This window comes from Trichosurus vulpecula, chromosome 7 (genome assembly GCF_011100635.1).
Source record: "Trichosurus vulpecula isolate mTriVul1 chromosome 7, mTriVul1.pri, whole genome shotgun sequence".
Lineage (NCBI taxonomy): Eukaryota > Metazoa > Chordata > Mammalia > Diprotodontia > Phalangeridae > Trichosurus > Trichosurus vulpecula.
Genome location: NC_050579.1, coordinates 98,310,105 through 98,335,205, shown reverse-complemented (window position 1 = coordinate 98,335,205; position 25,101 = coordinate 98,310,105). Strand labels below are relative to the sequence as shown.

The 25,101-nt window shown below is 35.1% G+C and overlaps 1 protein-coding gene across 7 annotated transcripts in view; it reads left to right on the top strand.

The window, feature by feature from the left end:
- ARID1B (AT-rich interaction domain 1B) overlaps positions 1–25,101 on the top strand; it is a 563,165-nt gene that overhangs the window by 335,338 nt on the left and 202,726 nt on the right. For 5 of the 7 annotated variants that reach the window (XM_036766229.1, XM_036766233.1, XM_036766230.1 and 2 more), the window contains exon 5: positions 13,557–13,598. The exons of the other annotated variants lie outside the window; for them this stretch is intronic. In XM_036766229.1, the coding sequence (XP_036622124.1) occupies positions 13,557–13,598 (42 nt within the window). The remainder of the gene's footprint in view (positions 1–13,556; positions 13,599–25,101) is intronic. 7 annotated transcript variants of the gene reach the window in all.

Below are 25,101 nucleotides of genomic sequence, written 5' to 3'. Positions count from 1 at the left end.
ATAACAAAAGAAAATCTCAAATAATGTACTTTATACACTTAAAGTGTTAATAGAAGAGCATTTTTAGGAGCTATTCGAGTCTACTTGGGGCACACACATACTTGTTCAGTTACTTTGACAAAATGTATGAAGTTGAAACTATGATTCCCATTGTCTTAAAGTTAATTTGTTGGTAGAATTTCTCATAACCAAGAAGGGAAATATTTCAGCCTAACCCGTATTAACACCATTTCTCCCACTTCGAAACTTAAAATAAATCTTAATAGTATAAACAAACCAACTCACCAAACTAGTATAAGGCCTAAATGTGAGACTCTAACTACACACTTTTATGTACTGTGGCCTCCTTGCCTTGGAATAGGAAACCATTTCTGTGACTTTCTCACCCTAGAATATCCCTCCACCACAAGGCTGATCTCCCTTTTATGGTGAGTTCCTTCTGTAGTTATCATTTTGTGAAGGAGTCTTCTGCCATCCCTGTTCTTTGATTTAGTGACTTCAACAACTTTTTTTCCTACTTACCTTCTCTCCCTTCCCTCAAGGGTTGTCGTTTTTTTTTTTTAAATTTGTAAAATAATTTCAACTCTCAAGGGACATTTTCAGCTTCATCTAATCTATTATCAATCTTTGTGTCCATGATGCATCTTTACACAACCCTCATGTTTATCATTTTGTTATTCAGTGGTTTCAGTCATGTCTGATACTTTATGACCCACCATTTGGGGTTTTCCTGGCAAAGATACTAGAGTGGTTTTTCCATTTCCTTCTCTAGCTCACTTTATAGATGAGAAAACTGAGGCAAACTGGGAGAAGTGACTTGCCCAGGGTCACACAGCTAGTAAGTATCTGAGGGCAAATTTGAACTCAGGAAGATAAGTCTTCCTGACTCTAGGCCTGGCATTCTATCCACTGTGCTCCCTAGCTGCCCTATTAATGTTTATTAGACTCTACTTAATATATCTGTATCTATGATATCTACACCACAAAAGGACTCCTAAACAACTTTTATGTTTGTTTTTTATTTGCTAATTTAAGTGACAGAAAACTCCTTTATTTGAAAGGAACTTCACTGACAAGGTCTTTGATACCCTTTTGCGTGTATCTTTAGTTATTTACGTAGCCATTATTTAAGTTAGCTTTTTCAAAGTTTGCTTGACTATGTTTCCCCTATAATTTTAAATCTTAAAAACTATTTGTATTAAAGAAGAGACAGTTGTACTTTATGAAAATGAATGTTCATTGGGTTGAAATATGTTGTTAAAATCCATTATATCTGAATAAAAGGACAAAATTTGGTTAAAATTTGGTTAAAATATCATACAATTATGATATAATTAGAATATTAAAACTGGAAATACGTAACGCCAACAAGCATTTAATGCTTCAGATATTCACATTTACAAAGTTTAGACAAATTGCAGCTGTCATTGTCCTCTAATTCTAGTAATAGCCAGGAATTTTCTATAATGCCATTTATCCATCCACATGGTACTGTCTCAGAATTTATAAATTCTTTTTGATGGTATTGTTAGGGGCCAAGGGAATAGTCCTTTTTTTCTTAACGCAAGCCTTGTTTTATTTGTGGATGATTGTGGAGACTCTAAAAGAAATACCAATCTTAACTTGAAAACTGAATTTTAAAAATGAGTACATAAGTGGGAAAGATACTGACTACAAATATGAAAATATTATTGTAGTAGAATTGTAAAATTATGTATACACAATTTACAGAAAAAAAATGAGTGATTTTCTTCTGTATAGAAATCTTAGTTGTTTTTTGTTTTTTTAAGATTCACCAAAACTGCTTATTGTAAACACTAAGACCCTCTGTTTTCAGTTAAAGCCTAATTAAACATCCCTGGCATTGAAAGGCAAGAACCTTATGCCTTTTCTTGTGTGTAATCTTTCAGGCCTTCGCTCTATGTAGTCATCATTTGGTGGATATGCCTTAATCTTCTAACATTGGAATCTATGTAACAATTCTCCAGGTTATGATGGCTTTTATAGTCTATAATGGGGGTTTTTATAAAAAGTATACCTTAAGTAGGCTCTGAAAGATGGAAAACAGGTTGGTTGCCCAAATAATGAGTAGGATTTCCCCGTGAATGAGAGTCCCTAGTAGACAGATAGATAGTAGATAGATACCTCTTCATGGTGCCAAAATCATGACTCAGGAATGAGATTGTAGGGACATCTTAGCCTCATCATTGCCCCCTAGAGTCCTCTATGTCACTCAGCCTCAAACTGTACTGCGGCATTTCCTTTTCTACTCTATACTATAAATTTCTTGGGTACTTCCCCAGAGGTAGAATAAGCTTTATTTGCTGTATAAAGTTCACAAGGGCTCCCAATATTTCTGACAGCTTCAGCAAGTTCCTTTACCTGTTTTCTATACACTCAAAGGGTCTGTTTAATTTCTGGTTTTTGTTTTTTTAACTTCTTGCTTAGCATAGTGCTAGTACCTTGCAACTTGGTAGTTGCTTAATATATACTATTTGTATCAAGGAAGAAATCTAGTCTACTGAGAAAGAAATATTACATAGTTGAGAAATAATTCGACATAGTAGACAGTGGAAATAGTGGAATATGGATTCCTTTTATTGGACCAGTGCTTGTGGGAAGAACGATTTGGGGTTACTTATTTCCATTTGGCCACAGTTAGGATTGAGACTGGATCTGTAATTTCATCATTATAGAGGAAATCAGGATGAGGAAAGTTCCTCCGTCAGTGAAAGCCTGCACTTTCTCTGCCTCTTAGAGTTAGAGCTTTGAGTGGTTGTGACTTGCCCAAGGTCACATAGCCAGTTATATGCTTGAGGCAGAATTAAACCCAGTCCTTTTTGGGCAATGAAGCCAGCCTCCCACACCAGATTGATCACTGCTCGTAATTACACAATGCGCTCAGTACAATGAGGAGAAAATTTTTTGTTGTTGTTAGATATCTTCAGGTATTTATTCTACTAAGCAAAATAAAACAGTATACGAAACCATTGTATGTTCTTTCTACTACCAGGTAACCAAATACAGAGCTGTTTCAACAAACTCTGTCCCAGAGTTCCTGTGTTGTCTATACATGCTAATAAGGAAAATGAGGAGAATTAATAAGCAAGGGTAGTGTGTCAGCAAGGTCTTATATGGTTTATTGAAAAGCTTTCCAGTCCTTTTGTGGATAACCATAAAAATTAGGAAAAAAGAAAGCAGTTGCCTCAGTTGCTAGAATTCAGAATTGACAATTCATTTTGGGTAACGGGGATGAACGTCATGAAGGAGGTGTTTAGTTGCTTGCCCTGAAATTTGTTTTCCTAAACTCTCAGCTATGTGTGATCTTAGAGACATTATGAACTAATTATTGTCCACTTTTCCCATTTAACGTGCTTAGAAAACATTTTAAAAATATCCACAATGTGGAAAGGGCTCTTGTTCATTCATTGGCTTCTATAGCCACACCCAGGCACTACTGTCAATAGTAGTGTTGTGTTTGTTTTTAAATATTCTTAAGGACAGTTTTTCATATTTGGAGATTCTTTAATTCATTATAAGCAGCAGGTGACTTAACCATTTGATTAAATCCTGGGAAGAAAAGGTAAAAGACCTGCCTGCCTCTCATAAGCTATAAGCTCTAGCCTATTGTGTAGTTATATTGAATCCTGTCTGTCTCTCCTTTTCCCACCCAGCCAGATTTGGAACTTCATATAGTTATTGATAAAATTACCTCTCTTGAATATATTAGACCCACAAAGACATATCCTACCTGCTCCTTCCCTCTGTTTTTCCTAGCCTCAAGCCTATGGTCAGGTGTGTTGGTGATCGATGTGGTTTCCCTTTTTTGGATATACTTGACCCACAATAAGATGTGAATTCTTCTTTTCCTTCCTTTCTTATGGCAGAAACTTTTCCGGGTCCTCCTTAACCATAGTGACTTCTGTCTGAGATTATCTCCAGGTTATCTTATCTATATCTGCTTTGTGCATAGCTATTTATACATCATCTCACCCATTAGACTGTGACCTCCTGGGGAGCAGAAGCTAATGGGTTGTTGTTGATTGTTGCCTTTCTTTTATATCCCCAGTGTTCAGGACCGTGCTTGGCATATATCAGGCATTTAGTCAATGCTTGTTGACTTGACTGACTCAACTCTTTTTTCCTAGCTTCCAGCCTTCAATTAAAAGCACAAATTAAATTGTTAAACAGTTTCAGTACCACTCCCCCCAAACCAAAACTTTGAAAGCTATATGGGTGAAATTTGGTTTTTCACGTATGCAAGGTGTAACAAGGTGTGTAAGGGAATGCTGAACTAAGAGCTAAAATACTTGATTCTGATTCCAGCTTTAAGATTAACTCAATAATCTGTGAATTGGGGCAATTTTTTTAAGCTTTCTGAACTTCATTCTTAACATCTATAAATGGCAAATACTCCACCTGCCCCCCTTTTCTCCATCCTTCTTCCACTAATACTCACCCGTGGGATCCTGCCCACCGTGTCACTTTCTGGTCATGCTATATGATAAAGCTTTTACCTTTCCTTTGTCCTCTTTTCAACTATGTGTTGTTTTCTTCTTCATGGATGTCAGGTCCTTGAGGTTAAGGGTTGTCTTGCTTGCTTGTTCATACATGCTTTATCATTCATTTTCACTCATTACATGTAAAGGTTGTACGGGATTTAAAAGAGAAAATATATTTGTAACTATTTAATAAAGAGCTATATCATTATAAGTTTTATTGTAATATCAAGAAAATGTTTTAAAAAATGAGGTTTTGGAAATAGTCATTTCAATTCATTGGTGAAGTTTGTAATTTGAAAGAACACTTGTGAATCATTTTTGTATTACCAATAATCAATCCCTGGTTAAACTGTTGTATATAATAATAGTTCCATTTACATAGTATTTTAAGGTTTACAATGTACTTTCTTCACAACAACTCCATGAGGTTGTATTTTTTCTTAATTTGGGCAAGGAGAACATATCGATAGAAGATTTTACTGTCACACACACACACACACACACACACACACACACACACACACACCCTGGTGTCAAATTCCTACTGTCACTTTTAGAGACAAGAAAAGGTCATACCAGTATATTTCCAAATTAAAAAAAAAAGTAACTCTGTAACTAGGTGAGGAATTTCCTGTATTTACACATTTCTTTAATTCTGTTTTGATGAGTGGTTTGGAAATTTAAATGGATTTTTATGCCCAAGGTGATAAGATAGGAGAGTAGAAGGCTATTGCTACTTAGGGGCAGAGCAAAAGAACTATGAAGAACTCAGTCATAGCTCAGATTTCTAATTTAGAATTTATGTTTCTTTCACAACGATTTAACCCTTGAAAAGTGCTTTACAGATTGTGGGAAGATACTGTAATTACTGAGTAAAAGGAAATGAACACTAAAGGAAAAAAGTATTATCTAGTGGAAGAAGCACTTAGATATTTCTAAGTTTCTTGGGGTCTAAACCTGGCTTTGCTATATATATACTTTCTAATGGTATTATCGCAGATGAGTCACTACTCTGCCTTCAATTTCCTTATCCAAAGTTTACTTCTCTCCCAATCTAACCTGATACAGTAAATAGTAATTCTTCATTCTTGTATACCAACTTCTTTCTAGGAATCCAGATCTCTTTATGGATATCATATCTGTTCCTACAATATCTTTTGTCATGAGGAAAGCTTGGTCATTATGTCCTAATTTTTTGTAGTTAAGAGGACCCTAGAAGAAATGAATTATTTGCTTCTAATCATAAAGTTGCATCTGACTCTTCCTATTCAAGAATTCCTTTCACTTAACTATCCTAGTTTATATATAAGTGGTATTGAATGAATAGTCCCTTTTTGAAAGACTGTGAGAAAAATGAAGTGATGATCTCGTTTTCTTTGAATAAATAGAAATGACCCTTCTATTTATATTTCAGTTTAATGAATACCACCTGAAAATTACAGCTGGATGCTTAACTGTATTCTGAATAGTTAATGATACATTAAATTATTGAAGACAGCATTGTGCAGTGGGAATAGCATTGGATTTAGTCCCAGAGGACCAGGGATTGAATTTTGCGTCTGCTACTTGTTCATTTGTTTCATTTGCGTCTGACTCTTTGTGACCCCACTTTGAGGTTTTCTTGCCAAAGATACTGGAGTGGTTTTCCATTTCCTTCTCCAGCTCATTTGACAGATGAGGAAACTGAGGCAAACATGGTTAAGTGAATTGCCCAGGGTCACGTAGCTAGTGTCTGCTGCCAGATTTGAACTTGGGGAGATGGGCCAACCAGTTTCTTCACTGTGCCACTTAATTGCCCCATAGTTATTACTTTTTAACATCAGTCCAGTCATTAACATATCCTTCCCTCATTTCTTTTTTTGTAAATTGAGGAGTTAAGACCTGGATGGCCTTCTAGCTAGAAGTATTACAGTGGGGTAATGAAGACCTGAGTTCCAGTTTAACCTTAGACACATAATAACTGTATGACCCTGGGTAACTAACTTCTCTTTGGACTGCCTCAGTTGCCTAGACAGGTATGAACACCCATCTAATAGGGTTATTTTGAGGATGTACTGAGATAAAACTTATAAAAGCATTTAGCACAGTGCCCGGCACAAAGGTTATTTAACAAGTAATTGTTATCTTCCCCTAACTACCGTTCTAGCTGTGTCTTGTGGTCCTATGAACAGTGATGTTTCCTAGAATGAAGTTTAGTTTTCAAGATGTCAGACTCAAATCTTAACAGTAGTTGCACAAGTTTTTGTTGCTTTTTATTTGTGGGAGAATGCTAAAACCCCTGCTCTGTCTCCCTTCCCCTGAGTAATAACCATCTACAGGAAGGATACAGAACTGAAACTATGTGTCTGTAAAATGCCAAAGTCTAACACAATTTCCATTGTTGGCAGCATATCCTTTTTTCCATATTTTATACACCATCTTCTGAAATTGTTTTGAAAGCACATGCTCTTCTGGATTATTCCTGGTCATTTGCTTAACAGCAGCAGTAGCAATAACACCACCACCAGTACCAAAAATTATCCTCCCCAAATTAGTGAGTACTGGATGACTTAAATCTCTACTGTATTTGGAATTGTTTAAAAAACATTTTTTGGTAATTTCTAATTACACTCTTAACTAATATCTTTTTGGCAATTGGCAACTAGACGACATCATTCTTATTTTTTAGGTTTGCACTGTACAGTAAGTCTTTAATTTTGTAAGCACTATATATGAATTAATATAGTTTTTTAAGTATCACATCATTGGTGCATCTTTATGATAGTTTTTATATTGATGGAGACAAACTCTCTGTGATTCTATTAGACTTATTCATTCTGTTTCCACTAAGAGAGTAGTGTTTCTTTTCCATTTGCACTTTTAAAATTATAATGGTACTGCGTGAACAGATAAAATAAAATCAATGTCACCATTTAGTTGGCTAGAAAGTAAACTTTATACGATTATTTTTTCCTACTTGTTAATCTTAGTTTGTAAGTGATAATAAGAAGCTCCTTTTTGTTCTTTGGGAAAAGTTGAATGATATTCTTGTTTGATTTAAAAAGTAATCTGAAAAAAAATTCTAAAGCCTACCTTTGCTGGATTTACTGAATGCCACCTGAAAAATTTAACTGGATGCTGAAATACCTTCTCACTCCCACTAGAGGGGGATTCCTTCCAACCTACATTAGTAGACTTTTGAAGAAATAGTGTAGGATAATCTTTGGGTTCTGTAGCATCTTTCTTTAATATTAAACTGAAGTTGATATTGAGTTTGTGAAATCAGTTCTTCTTTTCTGTTCATTACTATACAACCTTATTTATAAAAAAAAAATAAAGAATGCAAAAATAGAGTTGTGCACATTAAGTAAAAGCAATCAGTTTAGAAGTTGAAGACTGTTAATGCTAAAAGGGTCTTTACGTAGCATAATTCACTCCCTCATTCTCCATCTAAAGAAATTATCAGTGATTAAATGACTTGCCCCCAGTATTATTATTATACAACTAGTTGGTAACATAGTTGATTCTAGAAATTGTCTCCTCATATTAGTCCAGTGCTTTTTTTTAAAAAATAGTATTATTGGACAATACACAAGATTTTTTTCTTGAAATATTTTTACTTTTTAAAAATTGATTTAGAAACTTGATGATGCCTCTTTGATTGTTATATGGTCCATGGGTAGGGGGTTTCACTTTTTTCTTTCTAAAGAAAGACAAAAATAATACAGAGCTGATAGAGATCTCAGAAAGCCTCTACTTCAAACCCCTCCTTTTTACAGGTATGTAAACTGAATCCCAGAGAAACAAAAATATTTGGCCCAAGGTTACACTATTAGTAAAAGCAGTACCATAATTAGGATTTGAACCTAGGTCCTCTGACTCTTCTTTGTTCTCTTTCCATTGCATCATGCTTGGTAATGACTGGTTTTATCTAGTATCATATGTAACTAGAATCATAATCTTAAGATATTGTGATTGCTAAACTCATCTTCAATTCCATTTGTAAACTTTACATTCAGATAATTTTGTTAGTTAAATTGTAGTTAGCTCCACTTTTTATGTCAATTTATTGATTTGTACTTCATTAAGGGAACATAAAACTGAAGTTGATGTTGCTACTGTATAATTGCATACTTTTATATGAATTTTAAAAAGCTTGAACGCATTTGAAAATATGCTTTATCTGTCTATAAGTGATATGGATAAATACGGTGTGCATATTATGTTTCATTGACAGTATGGAACAGTGTTGTTGTTGTTCATTTGTTTCAGTCATGTCTGACTTTTTAGTGCTCTAGTTAAATCTTTAAGGTAAGTTGCCAAGTAGTTCCAGTATAATTGATGGAGGGAGTTTTCTCAATGGGAATTCCCCAAGAATTCACATTTGGAACCTCAAAATCCCCTCAAAAGTTCTCTATTCCCTGTTCTTCAGATCTAGATATTGGTGTACTACAAGAAATGCGCCCCCCCCCCCCCAAATGGTTCTAGTGACATCTCCAATTCAGTATGTCCAGCTTGGAATTAGTCATCTCCCCTTCAGATTCTCCCTGTTTCTGTTGATGGCATTACCATTCTCTTAATTAATCAGGCTAGAAACTGCAGGCATCCTTGACTCTTCCTTTCTTTTGATTGCTTCTCTGAATTTGAGCTCCAAGATAGCTTTAGGATCTGTCCCTCCTTTTCTACTCCCAAGGATACCTTCTAATTTAGTCCATCTACTCCTTACCTCTTTTTTGCTCCCTTCTCCAATTGTTCCTTAGAAGTTATGGAGTGTACATATGTCTCTTGGGGCAGCCCATTATTTTCCTCTTTGGACCAGCTCTAATCCTCAGGAAGTTTTTCTGGACATCAGTCCTAAATGTGGCTCTTTATAGCTTTCATCCCTTGCATCTTGTGCCCTCTGGGCCCAAAGAGTACAAATGAAGCCAACTTGAAGATCATGGCCCATTTCTTCTCCATGCTAAACATTTCTGATTCCTTCAACCGATTGAATTTCATCGATGACATTAGCCCAGTTCCCCCATCCTAGTTACCCTCACGTACCCTTTTGGCTTTCTAAAAATGTGAGGCACAGAAGAGACCACAGTGTTCCAGATGAAGTCTGACGAGGACGTGGTATCAGCTCCATATTCCTGGAAGTTGTGCCTCTCTTAATTGTTACCAGTGTAGCTGCAGTTTTTTTTTTGTTTTTCTTGGCTGCTATATCACACTGCTTCCGAATTCTGAGCTTTGCGGTCCACTAAAACGCCCATATCTTTTTTTCTGAACCGTTCCATCTATCCATGCTTTCCCCACTTTATACTTGTGACATACTTAGTTCCTTTTTTTTGTTGTTGTTCCCAAGGAAAAAACTTTACCTTTATCCTATTGAATTTCAACTCCAGCCCTTTAGTCTGTCAGAATCCTTTTGAATCTCGACTCTCTATTCCATTGTGTTGACCATCCCTTTCAGGTGAATGCCATCTATGCCTTTGTCATAGACATCGGTAGGATGGTTAAATAGCGTGGGACTAAGCACTGTACCCTAGGGTGCTCAACTGCAGATCTCCTGCCACGTTACATGAAACCATTAGCAGCTACTTTGAATCTAGCATCCAACAAGTATGGAATCAACTTGATTACATTCTTGTCAAATTCATATGTCTCCATCTTTCCCATAAGACTGCGAGTAGTTTTATCAAAAACTTGCTTTGCAGAGTGTCTTGGCTTTCAAGATCTTCCATTATCTGGCTTCCAACTTATTTTTCTAGCCTTAATTTCTTACTTTTCCTCTTCACGTATTGTTCGTGCCAGCTAAATTTGAGATGGAGCCACTAATTGACCTTGTCCTGTCTTTGCTGTCTTGCGAGCACCTCCACACTGTTCTGGAACGGGGTTTAATCAAGCACCTACCCCATGCTGAGCCTTGTATATGCTCTGAGAATACAAAGATAAAAATGAAACAGTCTGTGACCCCAAGCAAGGCACTTATAGTCTTCTGGGGGAAAGATACTATGTACACATGTAAGTAGAAACAAAATGTACACAAAGTACGTATAAGGTATAGGGCAGGGGAGATAGATATCGAGAGAGACCTTATTGAGGACTCACTTTAACTTGGTTTTGAAGAAAGGTGAGCTTCTGATAGGTGGAGATAAAAGCAGGAATGCATCTCAGGCATGCTAGGCAGTTTGACTAAGGGCAGGAAAGTGAATATTGTGTACAACGACAAAATTAGACCATTTTGAATGGAACATAGAGTACGTTGTGAGAGTAGTATCCAAAAAACCTGGAAAAGCAAAGTAGAAGCAGATTATAAAGGACTTTAAAAGTCAGACATATACATGCTTGTATATTATTTTAGAGGCAAGATGGAAAGAAAGTAGTTTCTCCTGTAGGGAAGTGCCCTAGACTGATGTGTTAGAAATAGCATTTTGGTAACTGTGTAGAGTATGGGTACAAGAGAAAAAACTTGAGGCAGGATATCCAGGTGCCTTAGTCCAGGTAGGAGGAGATGAGGGACTAAACTAGCATGGTTATTATATGAATGGAGTGAAGTAGATGGATGGGAGAAAGATTGTGGAGTTAAAATCATTGAGACCTGTCAACTTACTGTATGTGAATGGTGAGAGAGAAGGAAGAATTGAGCATGATTCTTAGGTTTCAGTCCTAGGTGATTGGAAGGGTTGCGGAACCTCAGCAGAAATAGAAAGTTAGGAAGAAGGGAGAGTTTCATGGTGTGCAATGAAGATGGAACAAAAATATGTCAGGACCATGGACTGGTCATGTGTCAAGAGTAAGGGACAGTGATCGGATCGGTGATGTGCTCCTTTGACATCTTTCCAAGTTAAGAGGCCTAGAAGATAGTTCTCAGTATGTGTGATGGACTTTCATTGAAGGCTGTCCTGGAAGATGTAGACAATAATTGCATATTATTAGAGAGAATGGTAGAGGAAATGAAGGAGGGCCTGCAGTAGAGTGGTGGCTGTGTGAATGAAAGAGAAGGGAATGGATTGGAGAGATGTGTCATAAAGGTGGAGTAGATAAGACTTGTCAACGGATTGATATAGGGATAGGATATAGGGTATGGTGGCCGTGACGGAGAAAATCTCTCTCTTCTATCCAGGTTTAACACCCTAGCGGCCTCCTCCTTGCTTGATTTTGCTCTGTCTTCCTGGTAAGAACTAAGGCCTCCCTAACTGAATCTCTGGTTAGCCTTTCTTAAACATTTTAACTTCTATCATAGTTACTTGTGTATATCTAATTCCTCTAGCAGATTGCAAGTTCCTTGAGGACTGAGTCCATGTTAATTTTCTGTTTTTAACACTGGTACACTGTCTTAAGATTACAGGGTAGATATTGTTGTTGAATTGGGTGCCATTTACCATCTACAGTGGAAAAGACTTAAATTTATTAATTTTCCTTTTGTGTAAACTTTTAACCTGTATATTCAAAAATCTCATAACTTGAATAAACATGGTTACCTAGTGGGGAGTCTTAGATTCATTCAATTCAAACGTACTTTCATAATTGAAATAGTTATTTACCAAAGGCATAGTATCAAAGCACAGTTTCTAGACTTGGATAATTAGCTTTGGGAATTGCAATGTAAACAAATATTATTCTGCTTTACTGTGTCCATTGATTCTACAATTTAACCTTTAGCTGGATACGTCTGCAACATGTGATACTGAATCTGTTTTGTTTTATCTAATGTTTCTTCTTTCTCTGCTCTTCAACAATACTCAAAAAAATGGTGTACTTTTCACTACTATCTATCAGGCGGTTGTGTCCTCATAGCTTTCAGGAAAACACTTGCAAAATAAAAAAAACACAGAGAGACATACAAACCCAGTCTGTAATTGATTTGTTTCTGTGTTTTGTTTTAACCACTCTCACTTTCCAACTGGATTCAGTTCTTGGTGGAATGATTACCTCTTCATTTTCTTTCCTTTAGGAGAGAATCCGGTTTTGTTTTATAGCATATGTATGGGGATATTTTGACATGTTATAAATGGTCAGCTGTCTTATCCTTCTGCCTACTCATGTGTGTTCATGTGTGTACACATGTATATTGTGTGTGTATATATACATGCATACATATGTGTGTGTGCACTTGCTCACACACACACGCACGCACACAACTGCAAACCCCTATTTCTCAAAGGCATAACTGATATTGAAACCTACTACAGGCCAGATTTTGCAGTGCAGACCCTGGAGGCATTTCAATTTATTAAACATTCTTTTCTGCTTTTGTGCACTAGTTCTCTTTTGAAATTTAAAAAAAAAAAAAAGCTTATCCCCCAAACAAGAAGATCGTAGTGCTTTAAAAGAACAGCTGTTATTTCTCCTATTTCCATCAGTTAATGAATTGTCTTCTAACTCACAAGACGACCAATGAGCAGTTTCAGTTATGCTGTTAAGTTAGCTGCTTGCTCCTTCTTACCTACCAGTTTTTTCTCTGGCTTTGCTTTTCTAGCCTCTGTCTCAGAAAGTCTTGCTCTGCAGCATTCCAGAGTTTCAGGACAGTCTACTTTGTTCAGGACAGGACAAGAAACTACTGGTTAGCCTTCAGGTGTGATGAAACTTTTTCATGGAGCATAAATCCCACTTGTAACACTTGTATTCTATATCATTACGAAGGCGAAAGAACGTATTCAACACTTTCTGATTTTGATGTGGGGTAGCATATATTCAGATGGTACCGCTCCTTCTCTTGGACAGTTTTGGTAGTAGATAAATCACCTTGATTTTCTCTGTTCTTACAGGCAGCTGGTATCTGTGACTCAGATACATTAGAGCAAACACTTCTTCATTTGGTAGGACTTACCTCTGTTACAACCAAAGCAAGGGACTATGGAACCTTTGCCTAAATCCACAAGTGTCTCTATATTCAGCCCTTGAAAGACTGGGAGACACGTTAAATTCATTCCTGGATGTCTGAATTTGATCAGGTCCTCTCCTGTTGCAAGGTTACAAGTTGTATCAGAATTCTTAGTGCCAGACTAAGTCTGTTCTCTGAGTTCTGTGCCTAGTTAGGCTCAGAGAAGATTTTTGTTAGTTCCTAAATGATTTTTCTCCTTATAATTGCAGGTTGAAGTCTTGGCCTCGGAGGATGCTGCCTTTGGACTCAAGGTGTGTAGTTTGTTGTAGTTTGTTATCTGGGTCTCATTAGTTTAGTCAGTTGGATTTGATGACCTCAAAACAAAAGAATTTCTCATTTAAGACTAAGGTTCTATTTCTTAGATCTTCAGAAATTTCATTTTTTCTTTTGAATTGAATTCAGAACGAGAGGACCTTATGTCTGTCTCTCTCTCTTTCTTTCTCTCTCTCTCTCTCTCTCTCTCTCTCTCTCTCTCTGTCTTTTTTTTTCCTCTCCCATCAAGGGGGCAGGGGCTGTCAGATGTTGGAAGGATTACAATGATAGCTCCCATTTCTATAGCGCTTTAACATTTGCAAAGTGCCTTACATATATCATCTCATTTGATTCTCTCTTTGGTTCATAATCCATCTGATTATGGTAATTAGGGGAAAAAAAGAGGTCACTGATAAGTGACATTTAAATTTGAGTTGCCTCCAGTGGTAGCTATTAAGCGGCAATCTGTAGTTCTTCATTTCATCCTCATTTTTAGTAGTTGCTTAAGCAAATTGCAGACAAACATTCAACATTATAACGTCAAATAACATATGACAGGCTATTTTTCAGGAACTGGTTCTGTTTTACAAGTTCATTGATCTTACCTTAACAGCAACAGTGAAGTGATTTGAGGATGTAAAGAATTCTTTCTTGTCATAATTTTTTAATTGTAGCAACTGGTGTGGTTATTAGCTTTTACTTTGGAAAATGGGGTCATTTTCTGTTTCTGTGAGGAATGGTGATGGAAATGTTGGGGTACATAGAGACAGTGATTAATCCCTGCTTTCAAGACCAAAATGTTGAGAGTTATATAATGCTAAATAACTGATTTGAAAATGCAAAATTGAGTGTTATTCTGGTAATTACAAAATTATGAAATTATGGCAGCCCAATATCTGCTTTTTTTTTATTTAAATGTTTATCATGTAGACAAAACACCATGTTATGCCTCTGTTTTAAATGACCTGCTACAGTGATGTGACCAAAAGCCTGGTATTCTGAGGTTAATAATAACTCTTCAATTCTTACGAATACCATAAACAAAATTAAACCAAGGGAAAACAAGCTAAATTAACACCTGATATGAATCTAAATATTTGATAGAATAACTTAAGGTTGTGCCCTTAATATATAATTTTCATGTTGTGATATCTGACAAAATGATTTAAAATAAATTATTTAAAATAGAGCTACTCCAGTAAGGAAGTATTTCATATATGGTAGTCTACTATATTTTCCATTTTTTATTTAATGCCCAGCATGCACACAGAATATTCATTGAATATTTAATAAACCTAGAGGGTCAGCTCTTCTGAACTCATTTTCATAGTCCTTCAGACTAGCTGGGTAAACAGAAGTATTACTGAAGATTACTGTAGCCAATAGCTCCCATAGTCTGACCCATCAGAAAAGGGCTGTGCTTTTGTTTTTCAACTGAACTTGCAGGTCATCTTCATGGGCTTAAAATTCAACCCGTATGAAGGTTGAATTCTCTTTTTAATAATAACTAATTTGGGTATGAGGCAATTACATTAGGCAAATCTAGTACCAAAGGTTGGGGGGGGGGGGTGAAGGAATTCCAAGGTTCCTACTTTTGGTGTTACAAAAGACTTCTGTATACAAAGACCTGGGAGTTGCTTTAAAAAAATAAAAGTTCCGCAAGTATATAACTTTGTGAGGGTTTTCCTTACTTGTTTTGGAGATTGACATCTATGTACTAAATATTTCTTTGTTTATAAAGTTTCTGAATTTATTTGGACAAAGCACTCAGTGCCTGACCTAGTGATGATAGGTCAATAATATCATAGTGGCATAAAAATGACAGCATATTTATGAATCTATATAATCACCCTTCCAATCTTCTCAATCTTTAAAGAAATGAATTCAGGGGGAGGGTTTGGTTTTTTTTCTTGCCTTTGTCAGCTTTGCTCCTACTGACACTGCTTTCTCCAATCCTCTCAAAACACACAAAATTATTTGAAACTTAAAATTATATAAAAGATATGATGAATCTTTGGAGTGTTATGTATGTTATTGCTCATTTATAGGTAAAGATGGTAAAGCCGACTTTGTAAAAATTCAGAGAAGCATTAGAAATCATTATAATTATTAACATTGTCTTACTGTTGACCACAAGAGAATCTCTGTAATAGAGGTATACTACATTTCTGTTACTTTTTTCTAAGTGTCTCAGCATCTCCTATTGAATTCGTTATCCAAGCTCTCTTATTTCCCTGCATCCAAGTCACTGATAATTTCTAATTTAAATTAGTGTAAACTCTATTTCAGAGTTTATTGGTGCATGCACATTTGCAGGAAGCCTGTATTTAGAGTACATGGGCAGGCCTCAACTTACAATAATTCTCATTTATAAAACTGCACAAATTATGCCCATTTTCATTTGACAGGCAAGACAGAATGCATTTTGCTCCATTTTTCTGAGGCCTTTTGATTGTTCTCAGCCTTGGTTTGCTCTTTATCTCCTATGTTTTGAGGTTTTTCACAGTTCAAGAGAGAAGAGAAATGGTAACACAGAACATGGAGAATAAGGAAAAGATGGAGAAAATGGTATTTTTAAGGTGACTTACAGGTTTTCAAAAATTAATATGTATATACCTGTGTTTGGAATAATGAGATAGATTTCATGTAACTGGTAACCTAACTCCTAAGGCAATTCTAAAAAGATACTTCCCCAAAATATTTTTAATAAAGTGGTTGCTTTGAGGAATGATACTGTTCTGATATATAGGGACAGTTATTCTCTTATCTTAACATCTCATACTAAATCTTTATAAAATAAATATGAAGTCCTTAAAAATGAATAGTGAAATGGAAAAGCAGTGTTTAAGTGATTGTCACATTCAGATAGGCTAATGGAACAAGTAAAATTGTGGCTGAAATAGAAATACTTTTTATGTTGTCCTCATGTGCCTTTTTTTGGCCAGTCTTCAATACAAAGTCCTAAGATTACTTGACACTGAACGAAAAACATGGTAAGGAATCAAAGGATAAAAAATTCAGTGCAAGCCAGTTCATGCATTTCAAAGACAAATAATCTTTGCACGCCAGAACTGTAGAAGGCTGAGCTGCTCCTTCTGATGAGACAGCAGCTCAAGAAAGTAGAAAGGCTTTCTGCTTTTAAATATAGAAAGACCAACAACTTGATTTTTTTCATATATTTTATTTTATTTTAATTTTTTAGATTTTTTTATGTTTAGTTTACTTTACAACACTCAGTTCCGCGTGTTTGTGAGTTCCAAATTTTCTTCCCCTCCCTCCCTTCCCCCAAGATGGCATGGACTCTGATATATGTTCTATATATACCTTCTCATTAAATTTATTTACACAATAGTCAAGTTGTTAAGAAGAATTATGACCAATGGAAAGAATCATGAGAAGGAAGAAACAAAAGCAAAAAAGAAGAGAAAAAAAAGATAGCAAATAGTTTGCCTCAATCTGCATTCAGACTCCATAGTTCTTTCTCTGGATGTAGATAGCTCTTTCCATCATGAGTCCTTTGGAGCTGTCTTTGAACCTTGTATTGCTGAGGAGAGCAAAGTCTATCAAAGCCAGTCATCACAGAATCAGTATGTCTATGGATGTGTACAATGTTCTCCTGGTTCTACTCCCCTCACTCAGCATCATATCATGTAGGTCTTTCCAGGTTATTATGAAGTTCATATATTCCCCATTTCTTACAGCACAATAGTATTCCATTACATTCATATACCACAACTTGTTCAGCCATTCCGCAATTGATGGACATCTCCTTGATTTTCAATTCTTTGCTATCACAAAAAGAACTGTTATAAATATTTTTGTACATATGGATCCCTTTCCTCTTTGAGATACAGCCTTAGAAGTGGTATTGTTGGGTGAAAGGGTATGCACATTTTTATAGCCCTTTGGGCATAGTTCCAAATTGCTTTCCAGAATGGCTGGATCTGTTCACAACTCCACCAACAATGTAACAGTGTTCCAATTTTCCCACATCCTCTCCAGCATTTATTATTTTCCTGTTTTGTCATGTTAGCCAATCTGACAGGAGCGATGTGGTACCTAAGAGTTGTTTTGATTTGCATTTCTCTAGTCAATAGTGATTTAGAGCATTTTTTCATATGCCTATAGATATCTTTAATTTCAGAACTGCCTGTTCATATCCTTTGACCATTTCTCAATTGGGGAATGACTTGTATTCCTATAAATTTGGCTCAGTTCCCTGTATGTTTTAGATATGAGGCCTTTATCAGAGACACTGGTTGTAAAGATTTTCTCCCAGTTTTCTGCTTTCCTCCTAATCTTTGTTGCATTGGCTTTGCTTATACAAAAACATTTCAATTTAACATAATCAGAATTATCCATTTTGCATTTTGTAATACTCTCTGTCTGTTTTTGGGTCATGAATTCTTCCCTTTCCCATAAATCTGATAGGTAAACTATTCCTTGCTCTCCTAAATTGCTTATAGTATCAGCCTTTATTTCTAAATCATGCACCCATTTTGACTTTATTTTTGTATACAGTGTAAGATATTGGTCTCTACCCAGTTTCTGCCCTGCCATTTTCTAATTTTCCCAGCAGTTTTTGTGAAATAGTGAATTCTTAGCCCAGAAACTGGATTCTTTGGGTTTATCAAAGAGTAGATTGCTGTAGTCGTTGACTGCTGCATCTTGTGTACCTAACCTATTCCTCTGATCCACCACTCTGTTGTTGTTTTTTTTTTTTTTTAACCAGTACCAAGTACTTTTGATGTCTGTTGCTTTATAGTACAGTTTAATATCTGGTATGGCTATGCCACCTTCCCTAGCATTTCTTTTCATCAATTCCCTTGATATTCTGGACTTTTTGTTTTTCCAGATGGATTTTGTTATTATTTTATCCAGCTCTGTAAAGTAATTTTTTGGTACTTCTATTTGTATGGCACTGAATAAGCAAATTAATTTAGGTAAAATTGCCATTTTTATTATATTACCTCAGCCTAACCATGAGCAACTAATGTTTTTCCATTTATTCAGATCTAACTTTATTTGTGTGAAAAGTCTTTTGTAATTATGTCCATATAGGCACTGGGTTTGTCTTGGCAGGTAGACTCCCAAATGTTTTACAGTTTCTACAGTAACTTGAAATGGAATTTCTCTTTCTATCTCTTGCTGTTGGTCTTTGTTAGTAATATATAGGAATGCTGAGGATTTATTTGGGTTTATTTTATATCCTGCAACTTTGCTAAAGTTGTTTATTATTTCAGGTCAATTTTTACTTGATTCTCTAGGATTCTCTAAGTAGATCATCATGTCATCTGCAAAGAGTGATAACTTAGTTTCTTTTTTGCCTATTCTAATTCCTTCAATTTCTTTTTTTTCTCTTATTGCTACAGCTAACATTTCTAGTAGCAAATTGAATAATAAAGGTGATAATGGACATCCTTGTTTCACCCTGATCTTATTGGGAATGCATCTAGCTTATTCCCATCACATATAATGCTTGCTGATGGTTTTAGGTAGATGCTACTTATAATTTTAAGGAAGACTCCATTTATTCTTATGCTTTCTAGTGTTTTTAATAGGAATAGATGTTGTAATTTGTCAAAAGCTTTTTCTGCCTCTATTGAGATAATCATATGGTTTCTGCTAGTTTTGTTGTTAATGTGATCAATTATGCTGATAATTTTCCTAATATTGAACCAGCCTTGCATTCCTGGAATAAATCCTACCTGGTCAAAAGGTATTATTTTCATGATAAGTTGCCGCAATCTTTTTGCTAATATTTTATTTAAAATTTCTGCATCAATATTGATTAGGGAAATTGGTCTATAATTTTCTTTCTCTGTTTTGACTCTTCCTGGTTTAGGTCTTAGTACAATATTTGTGTCCTAAAAAGAATTTGGTAGGACTCTTTCTTAGCCTATTTTCCCAAATAAAGTATAGGAATTAATTGTTCTTTAAATGTTTGATAGAATTCACATGTAAAACCATATGGCCCTGGAAATTTTTTCCTAGGGAGTTCATTGATGGCTTGGTCAATTTCTTTTTCTGAGATGGGGTTATTTAGATATTTTACTTCCTCTTCTGTTAACCTGGGCAATTTATATTTTTGTAAATATTCATCCAGTTCCCTCAGGTTGTCACATTTATGGACATACAGTTGGGCAAAATAATTCCTAATTGTTGTTTTAGTTTCCTCTTCATTGGAGGTGAATTTTCACCTTTTCATTTTTGATATTGGTAATTTGGTTTTCTTTTTTTTAATCAAATTAAACAAAAGTTAATTGTTAATTATTGGTTTTTTTTTTCCATAAAACCAGCTCTTAGTTTTGTTTGTTAGTGCAATAATTTTCTTGATTTCAATTTTATTAATCTCTTCTTTGGTTTTCAGTATTTCTAATTTGAACAACTTGATTTTTAATCCTTCTATGTTTCTGTGTGAAAATTGATAAGAGAAAAATAAGTAATAAAAGAACAGCAAAAGAATTCCTAGATTGTTTTTAAAAGCATTGTCAGGTGCCTCAAGTTTCACCCGATTCTTCTCACTGATCCTTTCAAAGCCAACTTAAAGAATTTTAATAACTTCTGTGTCCTTGGTAAACATAAGAATGTTGTAATTTTGATACTCTGCTGTAGTGGGTTCAGTATTAGGTGGTTGGTTATTGTATAACATCAAGAAGAAGCATAAAATAGTGCCAGTCAATCTCAATCTTTTCCCAGGTGAGGGCTCCTTTTTGAATGTTAGGTTAAAATATTCACAGACTTCTCTCCCTACCCCTAGCCTCACCCCCTATAATTATAGATAAGTAATCGTAATAGTAAAAGTAACACAATGACAAAAAAGCTATGATCAAATTTAGTAATGTTTTAAATCAGTTTGCAGTTTATTATCATTGGTATTAATAGCTAGCATTTAATTAATACTTTAATGTTTGTAAAATACTTTCCAAACATTATCTCATTTTATCCTTACAAGAAATAGCCTTGGGAGATAGGTGCTATTATCTCCATTTCACCAATTTGGAAACTGAGTCAGATGTTGAATGACTTTCCCAGGGTCACATAGGTAGTAAGTTCTGACAATAGATGCTGACTCCTAGTCCAGAACGCTGCCTACTATGCACTATTACCTAGCTAATAATTTATTCATCACTACAGTATTTATTGTACTTGTAAAATGGAATCTGTGTATGTGTGAATCACTTTTTGAACTATGGAGGGTATGTTTGTTTATTTCTTTTCACTGAATCATGCTTCATGTTTTGGGCGATCTAAATAAAAATGATAAGATTTAAGATTTCAGGACTCCTTGCAATAAAATTGCTTCTCCTTCCACCTACCACTTGGGAACCTGCTGGATTGGTAGAAGGAAAATTGGACAACAAGTCAGGCGACCCAGGGGGTCCTGTCCTTTTACTAACTAGTTTTTTTTTTTCCCCTTGAAGAATTATCTTAACCTTTCTGGGTTTCAGAGCTCTTATCTCCAAAATGAGGAAATAATTCCTTATGATCTATTAGAGACTCTTCAGGTTTTGAAATTTAATGATTTTTATCAGGGTCTCAGGGAACAAAATGGTTTATTTAATTTTCCTGTTTGTGGTCACTCTCCTAAATTGTAGGCATCATTAACTGTATCTCATCCTTATATTCTATGGGAAAATCCATTGCTGTTTATATGAATTTGTCTTAGAGTGGCTCTCCTAGGAACATAAATCTCTTTTAAGGGAGACTGTTGCTTATGTCTGTTAGATTTTTCAAAATTCTTACCCTGACCTTATAAATTAACATGTTGCTAAGGTTATTTCCAGGCAGTTAGGTGGCGCAGTGGATAGAGTGCCAGGCCTGTATCCAGGAAGACTCATTTTCCTGAGTTCCACTCTGGCTTCGGACACTAGCTGTGTAACCTGGGCAAGTCACTTAACCCTGTTTACCTCAGTTTTCTCATCTGTCAAATAATCTTAAAGAAGGAAATGGCAAACTGCTTACAGTGTCTTTGCCAAGAAAACCCCATATCGGGTCATGAAGAATGAGACATACCTGAAAAATGACTGAACAGCAAACAACAACAACAAAGTTTGATCCCTTTTTTTTTTTTGGTAGTAAAATTGTACTTTTTTCCCCAAGTATCATATCCCCAAAGGTATTTTGAAAATTGACTCCTTAGTGCCGTTAAAATCGTTACCTCCCACTCCTAAAGCATTTTCTGTCTTCTTCAGCTCCACTTTACAACTTTGTCCTTTTTTCTTTCTAGTTTCATTCCTCTTACTCATAGTGGCTCCACTGTCAGTAGTTTGTTATAGATGTCTTAATAAGTCTTTTCCATTTGTATCTGTTCACTCCCTTCTATTTTCATCCTTAAATGTTCCTAGGGTGAACTGGCTTAAGAGAGTCTCTCACCAGGAAGCTTTTTGTTGCCATTTCATTTCTTGCTTCTTGCAGTTTGATGATGAGTTGCAGCTGAAATACATACTAATTGTGTTTCATGCTTAAATAAATATACTAAAAGACCAGTGGTGCCCCTGCTTTTTAAATAAATCTAAACACACATTTTTAAACTTTCTAAATGTAGTAATATTTGTAAATGGAGATGTCAGTGTTAGAATTTGTAATATAAAATACTAGAAACTAAGCCTTTTTAATAAGATGTCAGTTGAGCAATTGAGTCCCAGCAGAAACATGTAGAGAATGACTGAAAACATGTTTTGAATATCAAAGTGAATCTTCTCCTGATACCGTTCCCCATACTGGAAAAATGATTTCTCCTTCCTTAAATTTCTCATATCAACTTGGTCTAGATCCCTCTTGTATATTGTCACATCACTAAGCACTTGTAATCTTGTTTTCTTTTTCCAATAATTTTCTTATATTTTTAAGGAGATTTTGTTGATCTTCTTTTTCTTACATCATTATAGTCAGCCCAGAGAGCCATCATATTTAAAAAAAAAAGTATTATTTAGAAAGGTTAAAAAAATCAGCACAACTGATTGCTACCTTTAAAAAGCCCCCAAACATGTGCAATGTGTAAATGTGAGCTGGGGGGTGTTCTCATATCATTTCAATTTGGGTTCTGCTTAATCTTTATGATTTTTTTACATTCATTTTTTATTTTTTTGGTATGTAATTATGTCCATTTCCATAATTGTAGTTACAATGGATATGTTCTTCTTCACCCTGCTTACTCTACTCTGCATCATTTTATGCAGTTATTTCTATCCTTCTCTGTATTTATCACTAACATAGCTTTTTTTTTTTTAATTGGACAGTGTTAGTCCATTACATTCCTGTACCTCAATTTGTTTAGCCATTCCCCAATTGATGGATATCTACTTTGCTTTCAGTTTTTTTCCTATTACAAAGAGTTCTGCTATAAATATTTTAGTATACATAAGGACTTTCTTGTTATTCATGGCTTACTTGGGGCATAAACCCAGTAATTTAGTCTGGTTCAAAAGGTGTGGACATTTTGGTCACTTTATTTGCATAATTCCAAATTGCTTTCTAAAATGGTCATACCATTTCAGAGCTCCACCAACAATATTTTTGTGTTTCTATCTTTTGACAGTTGTTCCAACATTGACTATTGCCATTTTTGTGATTTTTGCCATTTTGCAGTTTTAAGGCAAATTCTCAGGATTGTTTTGATTTGTATTTCTTTTAGTATTAGTGATTTGGAGCAGTCTTTGCTGTGGTTATGAAAGCTTAGCAATTCTTTTGAATACTGTTCATTTACCACTTATCTCTCAGGAAATGGCTGTTAGTTATATGTACATACATACATACACACATGCACATATTTAGTTTATATATCATGGAAATGAAACCTTTATCAGTGAAATTTAATACAATGCATTTTTTTCTTCAGTCTACCACTTCTCTATCTTAGATGTGTTAGTTTTGTCTATACAAAGGTTTTCAGTTTCATGTAACCAAAGTTATCTATTTTATCTTTTTTACTTGCCTCTATTTGTTGCTAGATTAAGAGTACCCATAGCTGTGAGCAGTATGTGCCCTGCTTCTTTTCTCATTTTTTAATAGTATGGTCTTTAATGTTAAGGTTGTATATGTGATGAGAATGTATTGTGGAATATAGTGTAAGGTGTTAGTCTAACTCCAGTTTCTGCCAGATTGCTTTCTAGTTTTCCCAACAATTTTCATCTGATAAAAAGTTTTTTTCCTATGTAATTTATGTTTTCGCCATCATTACTTTTCATGGCTTCATGTTGCATTTCGTATTTTATAATATAGATTTCTAATATTGTTTACCTGCTGTAAACAGTTTCTACACAGCCCATGTTACAACACTTATTCTGTTACTCTGGGTCAGGAGTATATCTTTTGTTCCTCCAACTACTCACAGTATGTAATCTACTTTTTGTTTTTAGCCTTTTATTCTCTTCAGAAGAACTGATTTACAGATCAGATGAATGTTGCTATATTTGGAGGTTACTACTTAGGGAGAGCAGGAAGGAAACTGCTTTTCTTGGTCATATATTATGATGTAGTTGCTTACATGCACCACATTTTATTTAGACATACCTTAATTGATGGTCGTCTACTTTGTTTCTAATTCATTGTCACCAAAAGTGGTTAATATAAATATTTTAGTATGTGTTTCTTCTTCATACTCTTTGTGACATATGTTTACCAGTGGCATTTCTAAATCAGACTTTGGAAATTTTAGTCACTTTCTTAAAATAATTCCAAATTGCATTCCAGAATGGCTAGGCCCATATTTTCTATTTTCTTGAAATGTTTTCTTATCCATACTAACACCCTCCTACCTTTCCCATCTTCTTATACTGTACTCCCTCCATAAACTGTTTTGTCCAGTGACAGCCTTGGCCTCCTTGCCATTCTAGGAATAAGACCATCCATCTCAGCTCTTTTTTCTCTGGCTGTTCCCCATGCCTCGAATGCGCTCTCTCTCTCCTTATCTTTACCTACTGTTTTTCCTGAAAACCCAGCTAAATTCCTATATTCTACAGGAAACTTTCCAACCCTTATTTCTAGTACCTTCTCTTAATTATTTCTTACTTCATATATGCTTATTTCATATTTCTTGTTTCTTATACTAACAGGTCATAGAGATATGTAAAGTCTTTGTATCTATTTATGACCTTTTAATATATGCTTGTTTACTTGTTGTCTACCTCATTTGATTGTAAACTCTATTAGGGCAACATTTGTCTATTGTCTTTTTTTTTTTTGTATCCCCATCCTTTAGAATAGTGCCTGGCACATAACAGGTATTTACTAAGTGTATATTGACTGACTAATTTTGTACTAACATGTCATTTGAAGAAAGACTCACAAGATTTGCTTTCAGAATTCTTGATAGAAAAAAAATGGGAGATCCATGGGGTTAGCTAGGATCATTAAATTTTGGGAATAACTTTTTCATGAGTAAAAAATATTTAAGAGGAATAATTATCATTTGTTTATGATTTTATACATAGACCCTAATGGTACCCTGGAACTGCATTAGTACCATGGGAATCCTTGAACTGGTTTTTCAGTGGCTAA